This window comes from Oryctolagus cuniculus, chromosome 6 (genome assembly GCF_051225735.1).
Source record: "Oryctolagus cuniculus isolate XC-2025 breed Fujian yellow rabbit chromosome 6, ASM5122573v1, whole genome shotgun sequence".
NCBI lineage: Eukaryota > Metazoa > Chordata > Mammalia > Lagomorpha > Leporidae > Oryctolagus > Oryctolagus cuniculus.
Window position 1 is genome coordinate 96,349,456 of NC_142872.1, and position 12,767 is coordinate 96,362,222.

Here is a 12,767-nt window from a genome sequence, read left to right on the forward strand (position 1 = left end):
AGCAAACAAAAAAATACCTCCAAATCAAAACAAAACCCTAGGAATAAATTTAACCAAAGAGGGAAAAGATCTTTATAATGTAAGCTACACACCATTGATGAAGGATATTGAAGAGGACAAAGAAATAGGAAGACATTCTGTGTTCATACATTGGAATCAGTATCATTAAAATAAACTACCTTCCCAAAGTGATAATACGTTCAATTGTAATCCTTATCAAGACACTAATGATGTTTTTCACAGAACTAGAAAATATATTACTAATATTTGTATGGAACCACAGAAGACCCCAAATAGCCAAAGCAATCTTGAGCAAAATAACAAAGGGAAGGCATCACACTGCTTGACTTTAAATAAGTAGATCAAAAAGCTATGGGAAAAAAAAAAGCATAGTACTGATATAAAAACAGATCCACAGACACCAGAGATACCAGACGTAAACCTCCACACAATCCATTGTCAACTGACCTTTGGCAAAAGTGATAAGAACATGCATGGGGAAAAAAAGTTTTTTTTTTCAATAAAAGTGCTAGGAAAATTGGTTACTCACATGCAGAAAAATGAAATTAGACTCCTATTTATCATCATCCACAAAAACTCAACTCCAAATGGACCAAAGACCTATATGTAAGACCTGAAACTTTGAAACTAATAGAAGAAAATACAGGAGAAATGCTTCAGGACATTGGAAAGGCCAAGGATTTCTTTCTTTCTTTTTTTTTTTTTTTTAAATAGGACTGCAAAATTACAGGAAACAAAAGCAAAAATAGGCAAATGGGACTTCCTCAAATAAAAGAGCTTCAGCATAAGCAAAAGAAACCATCAACAGAGTGAAGAGACAATCTATAGAATGGGAGACAATATTTGCAAATTACACATCTGACAAGGGATTAATAACCACAATGTGTAAGAAACTCAACCAAATCAACAGTAAAAAAAAAAAACTCCAAATCATCCAATTAAAGATGGGCAGTAGATCTAAATAGACTTTCTCAAAAGGAGATACATAAATCACCAACAGGTACATGAAAAGACAGTAAACATCACTAGTCATCAGGGAAATCAAAACCACAATGAGGCATTATTTCCCTGTAGTTAGATGGACAAAAAATGAGTGTTGATGAGGATTTGGAGAAAAGGGAACCTGTGCACTTGCACACTGTTGGTGCAAATGTAAATTAGTAGAGCCATTGTGCAAAACAGCATGCAGGTCCCCCAAAAACCTAGAACAGAACCGCTGCCTGATTCAGCAATCTGATGACTGGATACGCCTCCAAGGGAGAGGAAGTCAGTCTATATAGGAGAAAGCTGCCACTCTTGTGCTTACTCTAGCACTATTTGCAACAGCCAAGAAATGGAAACCAGCTAAGGGCCTAGTAAGCAATGAACAGATAAAGAAAATGTGGGGGCCAGCACTGTGGTGTAGTGGATAAGGCTGCCGCCTGCAGTGCCAGCATCCCATATGGGTGCCGGTCAAGACCCGGCTGCTTCACTTCTGATTTGGCTCTCTGCTGTGGCCTGGGAAAGGCAGTAGAGGATGGCCCGGGTCTGTTGGCCCTTGCACCTGTGTGGAAGACCCAGAAGAAGCTCCTGGCTCCTGGCTTTGGATGGGCACAGCTCCAGCTGTTGCAGCCAGTTGGGGAGTGAACCAGCAGATGGAAGACCTCTCTCTCTGCCTCTCCTTCTCTGTGTAACTCTTTCAAATAAATAAATAGATAAATCTTTAAAAAACAAACAAAAAAGAAAATGTGGTACATATATATTGGAACACTAGTCAGTTGTAAAAAATCTTGTCATTCACAATAATATGGATGGAAGTAGAGGTCATTATGTTAAATGAAATAAGGCAGGCATACAAAGGCAAATACTGCATGCTTTCCCTCACATGTGGAGTCTAAAAAGGCTGATGGAGGTTACGACATCAACATTCAGGATGCCTGTCTCCATTCTCAACTGCAGCTTCCTGGAGGAGCACTTCCTGAGGATCAACTCAATTCCAGCACTGCAGGAGGCAGCAAGTGATGGCTCAAGTACTTGGGTCTTTACTACCCACATGGGAGACCTGGACTGACTTCCCAGCTCCTGACTTTGGCCTGGTCCACACATGACTACTGTGGGTATTTGGGGAGTGAACAAATGGATAGATCTCTGTTTCTCTGCCTTTCAAACAAATGAAAAATTCAAAGGTTCTGTTTTAAAAAAGGGGTACTGGGTGGGGTGGACATCTGGAGCAGCAGTTGAGATGCTGCCACCTGCATCCCTATCAGAGTGCCCGGGTTAGAGTTTCAGCTCTGCTTCTGATTCCAGCTTCCTGACACAAACTTCCTGAAAGGCAACAGGCGGCAGCTCAAGTAGCTGGCTCCCCGCCACCCACGTGGGAGACCTGGATTGAGATCCCAGTTCCTGGTCTGGGGCCAGGAAATAAACACCTCAATTCATGGCACATATGGATTCCAAACACACGATTGGTCCACATGGAATGTATTCTGGCCTCTGTTTGACTTATACTGTCGATATGCTAAGCATCATTTCTAACAGTTTTTGTGCATGTGTGCATCTGAACATTACACCATCTGGGAATGTACAATTACATTCCACCTACAGTCAGCATCTCTGCCATCCAAGACTGTAGTTCTTAAAAACAAGAGAGCACATGGAGAAAATTAACAATATGCTATTAAATTTCAATCAAACTTACATGATTACTTTTTAAACTTGAATGCTAATATTAACAAAATTATCCAAGAACTCCCTTCCTTCTTTTTTTTTTTTTTTTTGGTAGGAAATTCAGCATCAACTATATTTTCTCCAGTGGCAGAGAACTTTTCAAAAGCTCACAGTGGCCAGCGCCGGGGCTCACTAGGCTAATCCTCCGCCTTGCGGCGCCTGCACACCGGGTTCTAGTCCCGGTCGGGGTGCTGGATTCTGTCCCAGTTGCCCCTCTTCCAGGCCAGCTCTCTGCTGTGGCCAGGGAGTGCAGTGGAGGATGGCCCAAGTGCTTGGGTCCTGCACCCCATGGGAGACCAGGAGAAGTACCTGGCTCCTGCCATCGGATCAGCTGGCCGCAGCGGCCATTGGAGGGTGAACCAACGGCAAAGGAAGACCTTTCTCTCTGTCTCTCTCTCTCACTGTCTACTCTGCCTGTCAAAAAAAAAAAAAAAAAAAACACACAACAACAAAAAACTCACAGCATCCCCAATCACAGATTTGTTGCTAAGCACAATTTAGGTGGGCACTTAAGTACTGATTTCAAGATCTTTCTGAGCATGGCAGTATCATCACTTTTCTTAGCACAAGTGTTTAAGGTAGAGGCAAGTTATAAACAAGATTGTTGCCTTGGGGCCGATGTTGTGGCAGAGCAGATTAAGTTGGTGCTTGTAACACCAGCATTCCAAAAGCATGCTGGCTGGAGTCTTGGCTGCTCCATTTCTGATCCAGCTGCCTGCCAATGTGCCTGGGAAAGCAGCGGAAGATGGTCCAAGTACTTGGGCCCCTGTAGCCATGTGGGAGACCTGGATGAAGCTCTTGTCTCTTGGCTGTGGCCTGGCCCAGCCTCGATCGTTGTGGCCATTTGGGGATTGAACCAGCAGATTGAAGATCTTTCTCTCTCTCTCTGTCTCTCTCTATCTCATTGTTAATTCTGCCTTTCAAATAAATAAAATATATCTAAAAAAAATCAGTTTTGGTTCTCCAAAAAACTCTAAATACATGTACAAGGATTTCATGGAAAATTCTTATTATGAAAAAATTATAAATGTTCTTTAAATTTTTTGCACCAAAATATTATCTTTCAATGCTATTTTCACAAACTGCTTACAGTGCCCTAGTATAGACTACCACTTTGAAATATCTAAATAAGAGACAGCAATTTTAAGTTCATTCTTGTCTTTCTCATTATGATTCAGAAAAAGAAAAAATAAATCAAATTTGCCCTAACATGAGTAATTCTTTGCTATGTTTGTGCTATTCTAGGGAAAAACTAGGGCTCCTAATTTATATGCCACCATCAGCTCAATTAAAATGAGCTTAAAATTCACACAAAACATTGTATGCCAAAAGAAATTAGAGGATATTTTTATCACTATCTTTAACTTGCTGGCTCACACTGTATCCGTGCCAACTGTGGTCCATAAAACATTCATGTCCGTTTTACTGTCACATTCACATTTCTCTGCTGTTTCTTACCCGTGATGCATCTCCCTCTTGCTTTATCATATCCATTCCAGGCAGCTGGTTTGGGAAAAGGTTGCCTCCCCTCAGAGCAGGGTCATTGACCTGGGGGCAGCAAGAAAACTGTGGTTACAGGCAGCAGGACATCCAAAAGTGTACTGGAAACCACTCTACCTCAACCTTCCTCCTCTTTGTTTTCTGGGGGAGGGGGACTATAGAAAAATGGCTTTAACCATGTACCTGTCTTCTGACGTACATATTTTGGGAGGAAGATAGAGGGACAGGACAATACTTATCCTAGTTGCCTTCCAAACTAAAAAAAATTTTTTTTGACAGGCAGAGTCAGACAGTGAGGGAGAGAGACAGAGAGAAAGGTCTTCCTTTTTCTGTTGGTTCACCCCGCAATGGCTGCTGCGGCCGGCACACCACGCTGATCTGCTGATCTGATGGCAGGAGCCAGGTACTTATCCTGGTCTCCCATGGGGTGCAGGGCCCAAGCACTTGGGCCATCCTCCACTGTACTCCCGGGCCACAGCAGAGAGCTGGCCTGGAAGGGGGCAACCGGGACAGAATCCGGCACCCCGACCGGGACTAGAACCATGTGCATATTATGCAAAAGTCGTATTTCATCATAGATAATAATTTAAGAATACAATTTTATGCCATGAACTGATTGCTTTTTGGGGATGGCTCAAATTAAATCAGTAACACATTTGCAACTCTGAAGTCATCTGAGAAGTTCCTGACGTAGGTGAGTTACCAATTAGCAAGAGCAGGTATGAACACCCAAAGCAGTGCTGAATTCTGTGAATTTACTGTGACCAAGCAGGCCCTTGTACACTTCTTTCACAAGTTATAAAGCAAATGCACAAATGCTAATAGAGGAATGTTTGTTTTTGTCAGAAGACATACTACAGTTGTGGTTTGGGTTTCCAAATTAACAGCTATTCAAAAGGTTTTCAAATGCATACTGTGGATCTCCAAACAGTCTAGAGTATTAAAAATGCAGCAGCCTATTTCTAGGTAGGCCTTTGCTTTTCATCTGGTTTCACATTCAGAAAAAAAAATCATTTCTTCGACTCTATGCCCCCAGTGAAACTATTTAAAAAGCGTCGTTATCACTCCAGTTTTTGACATTAAGATATTGCTAAATTCCTCAAATGAGAAAAACGTAAATGAGGAAAGTTAAATATTTTAAAAGGTCCCCAAGAAGTCAAGACCTCTTTCACATTTATTTTATCATTAACAAATATTTTTGTTAATCTCACTAATAAAGGATGAAAACAGGATGAAAAAAAAACACTCTTCAAAACAGAGGTGGGAATTGGGGGCAGATGTCAGGTTCATTCATGGGGACATGCAGGAGGAGACCTTGGGTGGGCTGTGTGGCTCGGCGGCTCACCTGCTCGGGACCCATGGAGGACAGCCCCGACGTAGGCACAGAGGTCACTGAGGTCATGCTGATCTGTCCTGTCATCTGGTTCATGTTGCTCATGCCGCCTGCGTTGGTCGCCATGGATACACTGATGTTCATGTTGTTATTGTAAATGCTGGTGTTTGCTTGCTGCCCAAAGTGTGGTGGGGACTGTTGTGAAAACATGCTAGAACACAGTGGGAGAGCAACGTTAGAGTCTAATGGCAAAAAGGGGCAGGCAGGTGAGAGCACTCACTTCTCAGGCATTTATTCTATGGACAAAGAACACATTTGGGGCTTCTCAGACACAGGGTGGGTCGGGGAGGCCACAATCAGCCAGGAAAGTGTCAGGGAGGCCCCTCTCCCTTGGCCAACCTCACCGAGACAGTGGACCCTCACATCTGCATCATAGGAGCTTTTTGTGAGTTTTTACTGATAAAGGTGGCTCCCAGGCCATGCCGCCCACAGCAGTTCCTATCAGACATTGATGGCTCATCTTACAGATGCTCCTTTTCCTCCAAAGGAGAAAGTATCCTGGTACACTTCTGTAAATTCTGGGTGACTTCTGCCCTAGGAAACCTAAACACACTTGCTTGCCAGGTTACTTGATGCTGCTTGCTTGAGCAAAGTTAAAAACAAGCGAAGAGCAATGAGGAGTCTACAGAAGGCTCCTCTAGTGACCACTGAGAGCAGAAAGACAGGAAGCCAGCGTTACCTGTTTCCGCCCATGCTGCCCTGGGCCCACCCGTTCATGTCGGAGGGCGCCTGGTAAGCCGGGTTGGCCTGAGACTGCTGCAGCATGGGGCTCTGGGTGTGCGCCATGCGGGGCGACATCAGAGGACTCTGGGGGGCTGTGGCCCCAGCAAAGCCTGGATCAGGTTGCTGACCTAGTCCTTAAAAAAACACAAAAGAAATCCAAAAGAAGATGTTAGTTTTTTTGATAGGCAGAGTGAGACAGTAAGAGAGAGAGAGACAAAGGTCTTCCTTTTCCATTGGTTCACCCCCTAAATGGCCGCTATGGCCGGCGCTGCACTGATCCAAAGCCAGGAGCCAGGTGCTTCTCCTGGTCTCCCATGCGGGTGCAGGGTCCAAGCACTTTGGCCATCCTCCACTGCCTTCCCGAGCCACAGCAGAGAGCTGGCCTGGAAGAGGAGCAACGGGGACAGAATCTGGCGCCCCAACCGGGACTAGAACCCAGGGTGCCGGCGCTGCAGGCGGAGGATTAGCCTAGTGAGCTGCAGTGCCGGCCAAGGATGTTAGTTTTAACTATCACAGAAACTAGGGGAAACAAAAAGAACATTCCAAATTAAGTAGGCATGGAAAATTACTTTCAAATACAAGATCACATGCTTGTTAATAAGATACATTGAAAAGGAGTCCAAGCTGAGATCAAGATGCATGAAAGGGGGCCAGTGCTGTAGTGCAGCAGATTAAAACCCCCGCCTGCAGCACCGACATCCCATGTGTGCGCAGGTTCGAGTCCCGGCTGCTCCACTTCCAATCCAGCTCTCTGCTTTGGCCTGGGAAAGCAGCAGGAGATGGCCCAGGTCCTTGGGCCCCTGCACCCATGTGGGAGACCTGGAAGAAGCTCCTGGCTCCTGGCTTCGGATCAGCTCAGCTCTGGCTGTTGCGGCCATTTGGGGAGTGAACCAGCAGATGGAAGACCCCTCCCTCTCTCTCTCTCTCTGGCTCTACCTCTATCTGTAACTCTGTCTTTCAAATAAATAAAATAACTCTCCAAATTACATATACTTCATATACTACATATACAGTCAAAATATTTAGCTCTATATATCATTACAATCGAACTTTTTAACTTGGATTAAAGTTTAGTAATGAGTATATATCAAAAGTCCCATATTTGAATAATTTTTCACTGAATTAAGTCGTTCCATGATGAGATGGATTTAAACAAAAAACAAACCAGAAACTGTATTCATGATTAGTCTTTTTTTTAAGATTTATTTATTTATTTGAAAGAGTTAAAGCAAGAGAAGAGAGAGAGAGAGAGAGAGAGAGAGAGAGAGAGAGAGAGAAAGAAAGAGAGAGAGAGAGAGAAAGAGAGAGAGAGAGAGAGAGAAAGGGAGAGATAGCTTCCATCTGCTGGTTTACTCCCCAAATGGCCACAATGACCAGGACTGGGCCAGGCTGAAGCCAGGAGCCAGGAGCATCATTTGGGTCTCCCATGTGGGTACTGGGGCCCAAGCACCTGAGTAATCCTCTACTGCTTTCCTAGGCACATTAACAGGGAGCTGGATTGGAATTGGAGCAGCTGGGACTTGAACCAGTGCCCAGATGAGAAGCTGGTGCCACAGACGGTGGTCTAACCCATTATGCCACAGGGCAGGCCCCTTGCTTATTCTTTATAAAGGCTTCTGCAGTACTTTAGTGCTAGCCAAGATTAACAAGAGTAAGAAAAACAGGAGCGGGGGGCAGCCTTGTGGTGCAGTACGTTAAGCCACCACCTGTGATGTTGCCATCCCAGACTGGAGTGCTGGTTCAATCTCAGTTGATTTGCTTCTGATTCAGCTTCCTGCTGAGATGCCTGGGAGGGCAGCAAAAAAAAGTACTTGGGTCCCTGCCACCCATGTGGGAGACCCGGATGGAGTTCTTGGCCCTAGCCTGGCTGTTTGCAGCCATTAATAGGGAGTGAAGAACAGATGAAAAAAAAAATCTGTTTCTCGCTCCGCCTTTCAAATAAGCAAATAATTTTTTTTTTTTTTTTTGACAGGCAGAGTGGACAGTGAGACAGAGAAAGGTCTTCCTTTACCATTGGTTCACTCTCCAATGGCCGCTATGGCGGGTGCACCGCGCTGATCTGAAGCCAGGAGCCAGGTGCTTCTCCTGGTCTCCCATGCGGGTGCAGGGCCCAAGGACCTGGGCCATCCTCCACTGCCTTCCCGAGCCACAGCAGAGAGCTGGACTGGAAGAGGGGCAACCGGGACAGAATCCAGCACCCCCACCAGGACTAGAACCCGGTGTGCCGGCACCACAGGTGGTGGATTAGCCTATTGAGCCACAGCGCCAGCCTCAAATAAGTAAATCTTACAAAATGCAAATAATCCAGCGGGTGCTTCTTGCTCAGCTTAAAGGCAAATGGCATTTACATGGAAGCAAAGAAGAAACTTTTAGCAGATTTTTCCAAGTCATCAAAAAGGAAACAGAGGAGAGGAGCTTGGAAACAGAATACAACTTCTGCAAACATTTCAGGGATGACCTTAGGTACCTGACTGCCTAGAAGACTCGTAAAATGTGCAAATTTAATTAATATTGAAATTAGCTACAAAAGCAAAGTTTGAGACTACACAGAGGGGCTGGCACTGTGGCGCAGCAGGTTAACGCCCTGGCCTGAAGCACCAGCATCCCATATGGGTGCCAGTGCTAGTCCTGGCTGCTCCTCTTCTGACCCAGCTCTCTGCTATGGCCTGGGAAAGCAGTAGAAGATGGCCCAAGTCTGTGGGACCCTGCACCCATGTGGGAGACCCAGAAGAAGCTCCTGACTCCTGGCTTCGGATCGGCGCAGCTCTGGCCATTGAGGCCATCTGGGGAGTGAACCATCAAATGGAGGACTTCTCTCTCTGCGTCTTCTCTCTCTGTGTAACTCTGACTTTCAAATAAATAAATAAATAAATCTTTTTTCTTAAAAAAAATGAAGATCACACAGAAAAAAACCTGCAAATCATCTTTCTCTAAAGAAACAGGAGATGTTGGGGCCAGCGCTGTGGCGTAGTGGGCTAAGCCTCTGCTTGTGGTGTTGGCATCCCATATGGGTGCTAATTTGAGTTCCAGCTGCTCCACGTCTGATCCAGCTCCCTGCTGATAGCCTGGGAAAGCAGTAAGAAGATGGCCCAAGTGCTTGGGCCCCTGCACCCACAAGGGAGACCTGGAAGAAGTTCTTGGCTCTGGGCTTCTGGCTTTGGATCGGCTCAGCTCTAGCCATTGCAGCCATTTGGGGAGTGAACCAACAGATGGAGGATCTCTCTCTCTCTCTCTCTCTCTGCCTCTCTCTGTAACTATGCCTCTCAAGTAAATAAATAAATCTTAAAAAAAAAATAGGAGACATGAATGTAGGTTAACACAAAAACTTACTAGCTATGGATAGAAAACTGGCAAAGGGTAGGAAAGTTATTTTGAATATTAGTATTAACACTAAGCACTTACTTTTATCAATAATTCAACTATTAATTGAACATGACATGCACACAAATATTAATATTTATGACATTACACAATTGGTATTTCAGCTCTTAAGACTGACATTAAACAACAAATCAATATGAAGAAAGCTACAAGGCTTCCTGTTGCAGCTTCTATAAAGCTTTTTCCAAGAATTATCAAGACTTGGTATCATCTTTAAAGTCTTATTTTTCAAAAGTTGTAGAGTATCTATGTTGTTTAAATTATACAAGCCTTTACCATTTTGTATCTATCTATTGATTTGTTGGAGTCAGCCTCGAGGCTTTCAAATATAGATTGGTATTTCTATGAATCTGTGTCCACAGACATTGACATACATGAATATATTCACACAGCTGCACACACACAACAGAAACACGCTCTCTATACAAACACACTTAGTTTGGTCACTTTTAAAGTAAGCCCTGCACTCAGAGACAACGTGGTCCCCAAGCTGAGAGCCTGCCGGGCTTGGGGACTCCTGCTGGACCCCAGCTGTCCTCCCAGGTTTCCTATCATTCCCTGGTTAGCCAGGCAAAGTGCTGTGACAGAGGAGCTGTGACCCGGCCTGGGGCACGCTGGGGAGAAAGGACTGTGAAAGTGGCGGGGATGTAAATCCAGTACCGTAGTTCGGAGGAAATGGAAACTGCTGAGCATTTGCCTGGGGAATCCGGGGGTTGTTCATAGTTGCTGGTAGACCACTAGGAGCCACCATGCTTGGCGTCATGTTCAGCCCTTGCCCTCTCATCATTAAAGTTCGCTGCTGAACTTGCTGCTGCTGATGCATTTGTCTCTGTCGAAGATGCTGGTTCAGGATTTCCCTCTGTCTCTGCGCCAGCATCTGTGCATTAATAGGTGCCTGAAATCAGGGGCAATACACAGAGGAAAACACCGAGGGTAGACACAGATTAAAAAACAAAGCGAGTATTTTAGATAGGGTAGCGAGAGGTACTGTCCCATGTAAAATTGTTTGGAAAATAAAATTACACATTAGGAACAACTTTAGAGTGAAACAATTGGTATTTGAAATGTGAGCGTCTAAGGATGATCATTCTGAAACCCCACTGTGACATGGCAGGGTTAAGGTCAATGTTAATATAATTTAACTCGCTTTTGAGGACACAGCTATCTGTAGGAGCTCTAACATTCTTTCCCTAAGAAGACCGCGTATGTAAACCTCAGGATGGCAGTTTACAGTCTCATTCAAGGAACATTTCAGCCTAAAGAGGAACCCAATCAGGGCCACCTGGTGACATGGAGCACTTAGAAAAAGGCAGAACGGAGGGTAGGAAGAATGGGGGCAGCAGGTGGAGTGGAGGGGAAGAGTGTGATGGGAACATAGAGAGAGGCCATGGTGGAGTGGAAGGGAGGAGAGAGAGGAGACAAGAGGCTCTTTAGGGGTCCTACACAGACACAGCTGATCCTCATCATGCTGTGAATTCTACATTTGTGAAGCTGCCTATTCACTAACAGTTCTTGTAACCTCAAAGTCAACACTTGTGGCAAAACATTTCAGGTGTCCGAAGTGTCCATTTCCAGCTGAGCCTGCAGGAGGCAATGCTGCGCCTTCCTGTTTCGGCTCCCTGAATGTCAGAAGGGGCCTTTGTGTGCAGTGCCATGACTCTCCTAGCACTGAGCTTTCTGTGGGTGGCCCCACGTGTGGTGGCGCCGTGCTGCTTGGGGTTCCCAAGCACAAGAGGCTGTGATGGGCCTCATGGAGAACATGCATGTGGTGGCACCAGCTTCCTTCAGGCGTGAGCTCCAGTGCTGCAGGCTGTGAGCTCAGTGTTAGCAGGTAATGTACATACATGACTTATACATGTCATATATAAGTAAAATAGATACAGAACATGAGATGTCTTTAAACAGAAGCACATGTAAAGCAAGATCATGTGCAGACTGCCAGATGAAACTGTGACACAGCCTTGCAGGAACCGAGCCCTGTGTTCAGTGTGAACAAATTCAGTGTTCCTGGCAATCTCGTGTAGCATTAACTCCCGCAAATAACAAGAAACAACTGCAGCTGGCAATGAACACAGCAGTGTGAAGAAGGCAGCTGAAAAGCGACAGACTAGACAGTGGGTGACGGTACAGACCCACTGTGTTTATGTGGATCTGTAAGGTTTACTAAGTTAGTTACCTGACCCAGGTTATGAAGGAAGAAGAAACGACAACACAAATTAATGTAGATACATTGAAAGCCACCGGCTGGTCTGCTCCCTTACCTGTGTTGGGACTCCAGGCCTCAGAGTCAAGTTTACATTTGAGACGTTGCTGATTTGATTCATAAGTGGCTGGCGATTCTAAATACATACACATAGGAATCAACACATTTTGGAAACTGAATGTATTTTACTTCAATTCCCCTCTCCCAAGTAACTGTCCTCCCCGTGGGGTGTCTGCATGCTGTTGGATTGCAGTGTTGTCTCACATGCACCCTTCCTGTGTGCCCCCACCCGACTTTCCACGGCCCATGGAGAAACACACCTGCTGTGCTTGGAGGCGATGCTGGAGCTGAAGTCTCAGTTGGTTCGGCTGGTTCTGCACCAGGCCCGTGGGCCTGAGGCCTGGCCGGGGCTGCATACGGAGGGTGGCGTAACTAGGCCGCTGTCCCATGGTGTGGAAGTTTGGATCTTGCATGGGAGTGTAGCTACCCTGTGCCATTTGTGCCTGAGACGCATACTGCTGTGGGAACACGGGGGCCTTCTGCTCCAGCATCATGTTGGAATCCTGACTGGGGAACTGTTCTGGATCCACTGCTTGGCTCTGAAGAGAAAGTTCCACATAACAAATGAAGAAATTAGACCGCGGAACCAGCAAAGAAAATGGAAGGCCGTTTTCTTTCACTTGGTATTTCACTTAGTATTTTCACACTCTGCTTACTATATAAAGGCACCATTAGCTTGATCCACTTTTGTTTCTAGAAAATGCCTTTGGCCAACAGATCCAGTTACATGCAGGTGGAAGCAAATGATCACTGGAACATCTCCTACTCACTCCACCAGAC

At 45.3% G+C, this 12,767-nt stretch overlaps 1 protein-coding gene across 31 annotated transcripts in view; it reads right to left on the reverse strand.

The window, feature by feature from the left end:
- The window catches only part of NCOA2 (nuclear receptor coactivator 2), a 299,083-nt gene that overhangs the window by 13,992 nt on the left and 272,324 nt on the right, over positions 1–12,767 (reverse strand). For 28 of the 31 annotated variants that reach the window (XM_070075148.2, XM_089335359.1, XM_070075149.2 and 25 more), the window contains 6 exons: positions 12,248–12,526; positions 11,986–12,063; positions 10,385–10,619; positions 6,300–6,477; positions 5,573–5,771; positions 4,186–4,275 (listed from right to left, as the gene is read on the reverse strand). In XM_070075148.2, coding sequence (XP_069931249.2) covers positions 4,186–4,275; positions 5,573–5,771; positions 6,300–6,477; positions 10,385–10,619; positions 11,986–12,063; positions 12,248–12,526 — 1,059 coding nt within the window. The remainder of the gene's footprint in view (positions 1–4,185; positions 4,276–5,572; positions 5,772–6,299; positions 6,478–10,384; positions 10,620–11,985; positions 12,064–12,247; positions 12,527–12,767) is intronic. The other 3 variants (XM_017341389.4, XM_070075153.2, XM_070075154.2) reach the window with 1 other exon arrangement.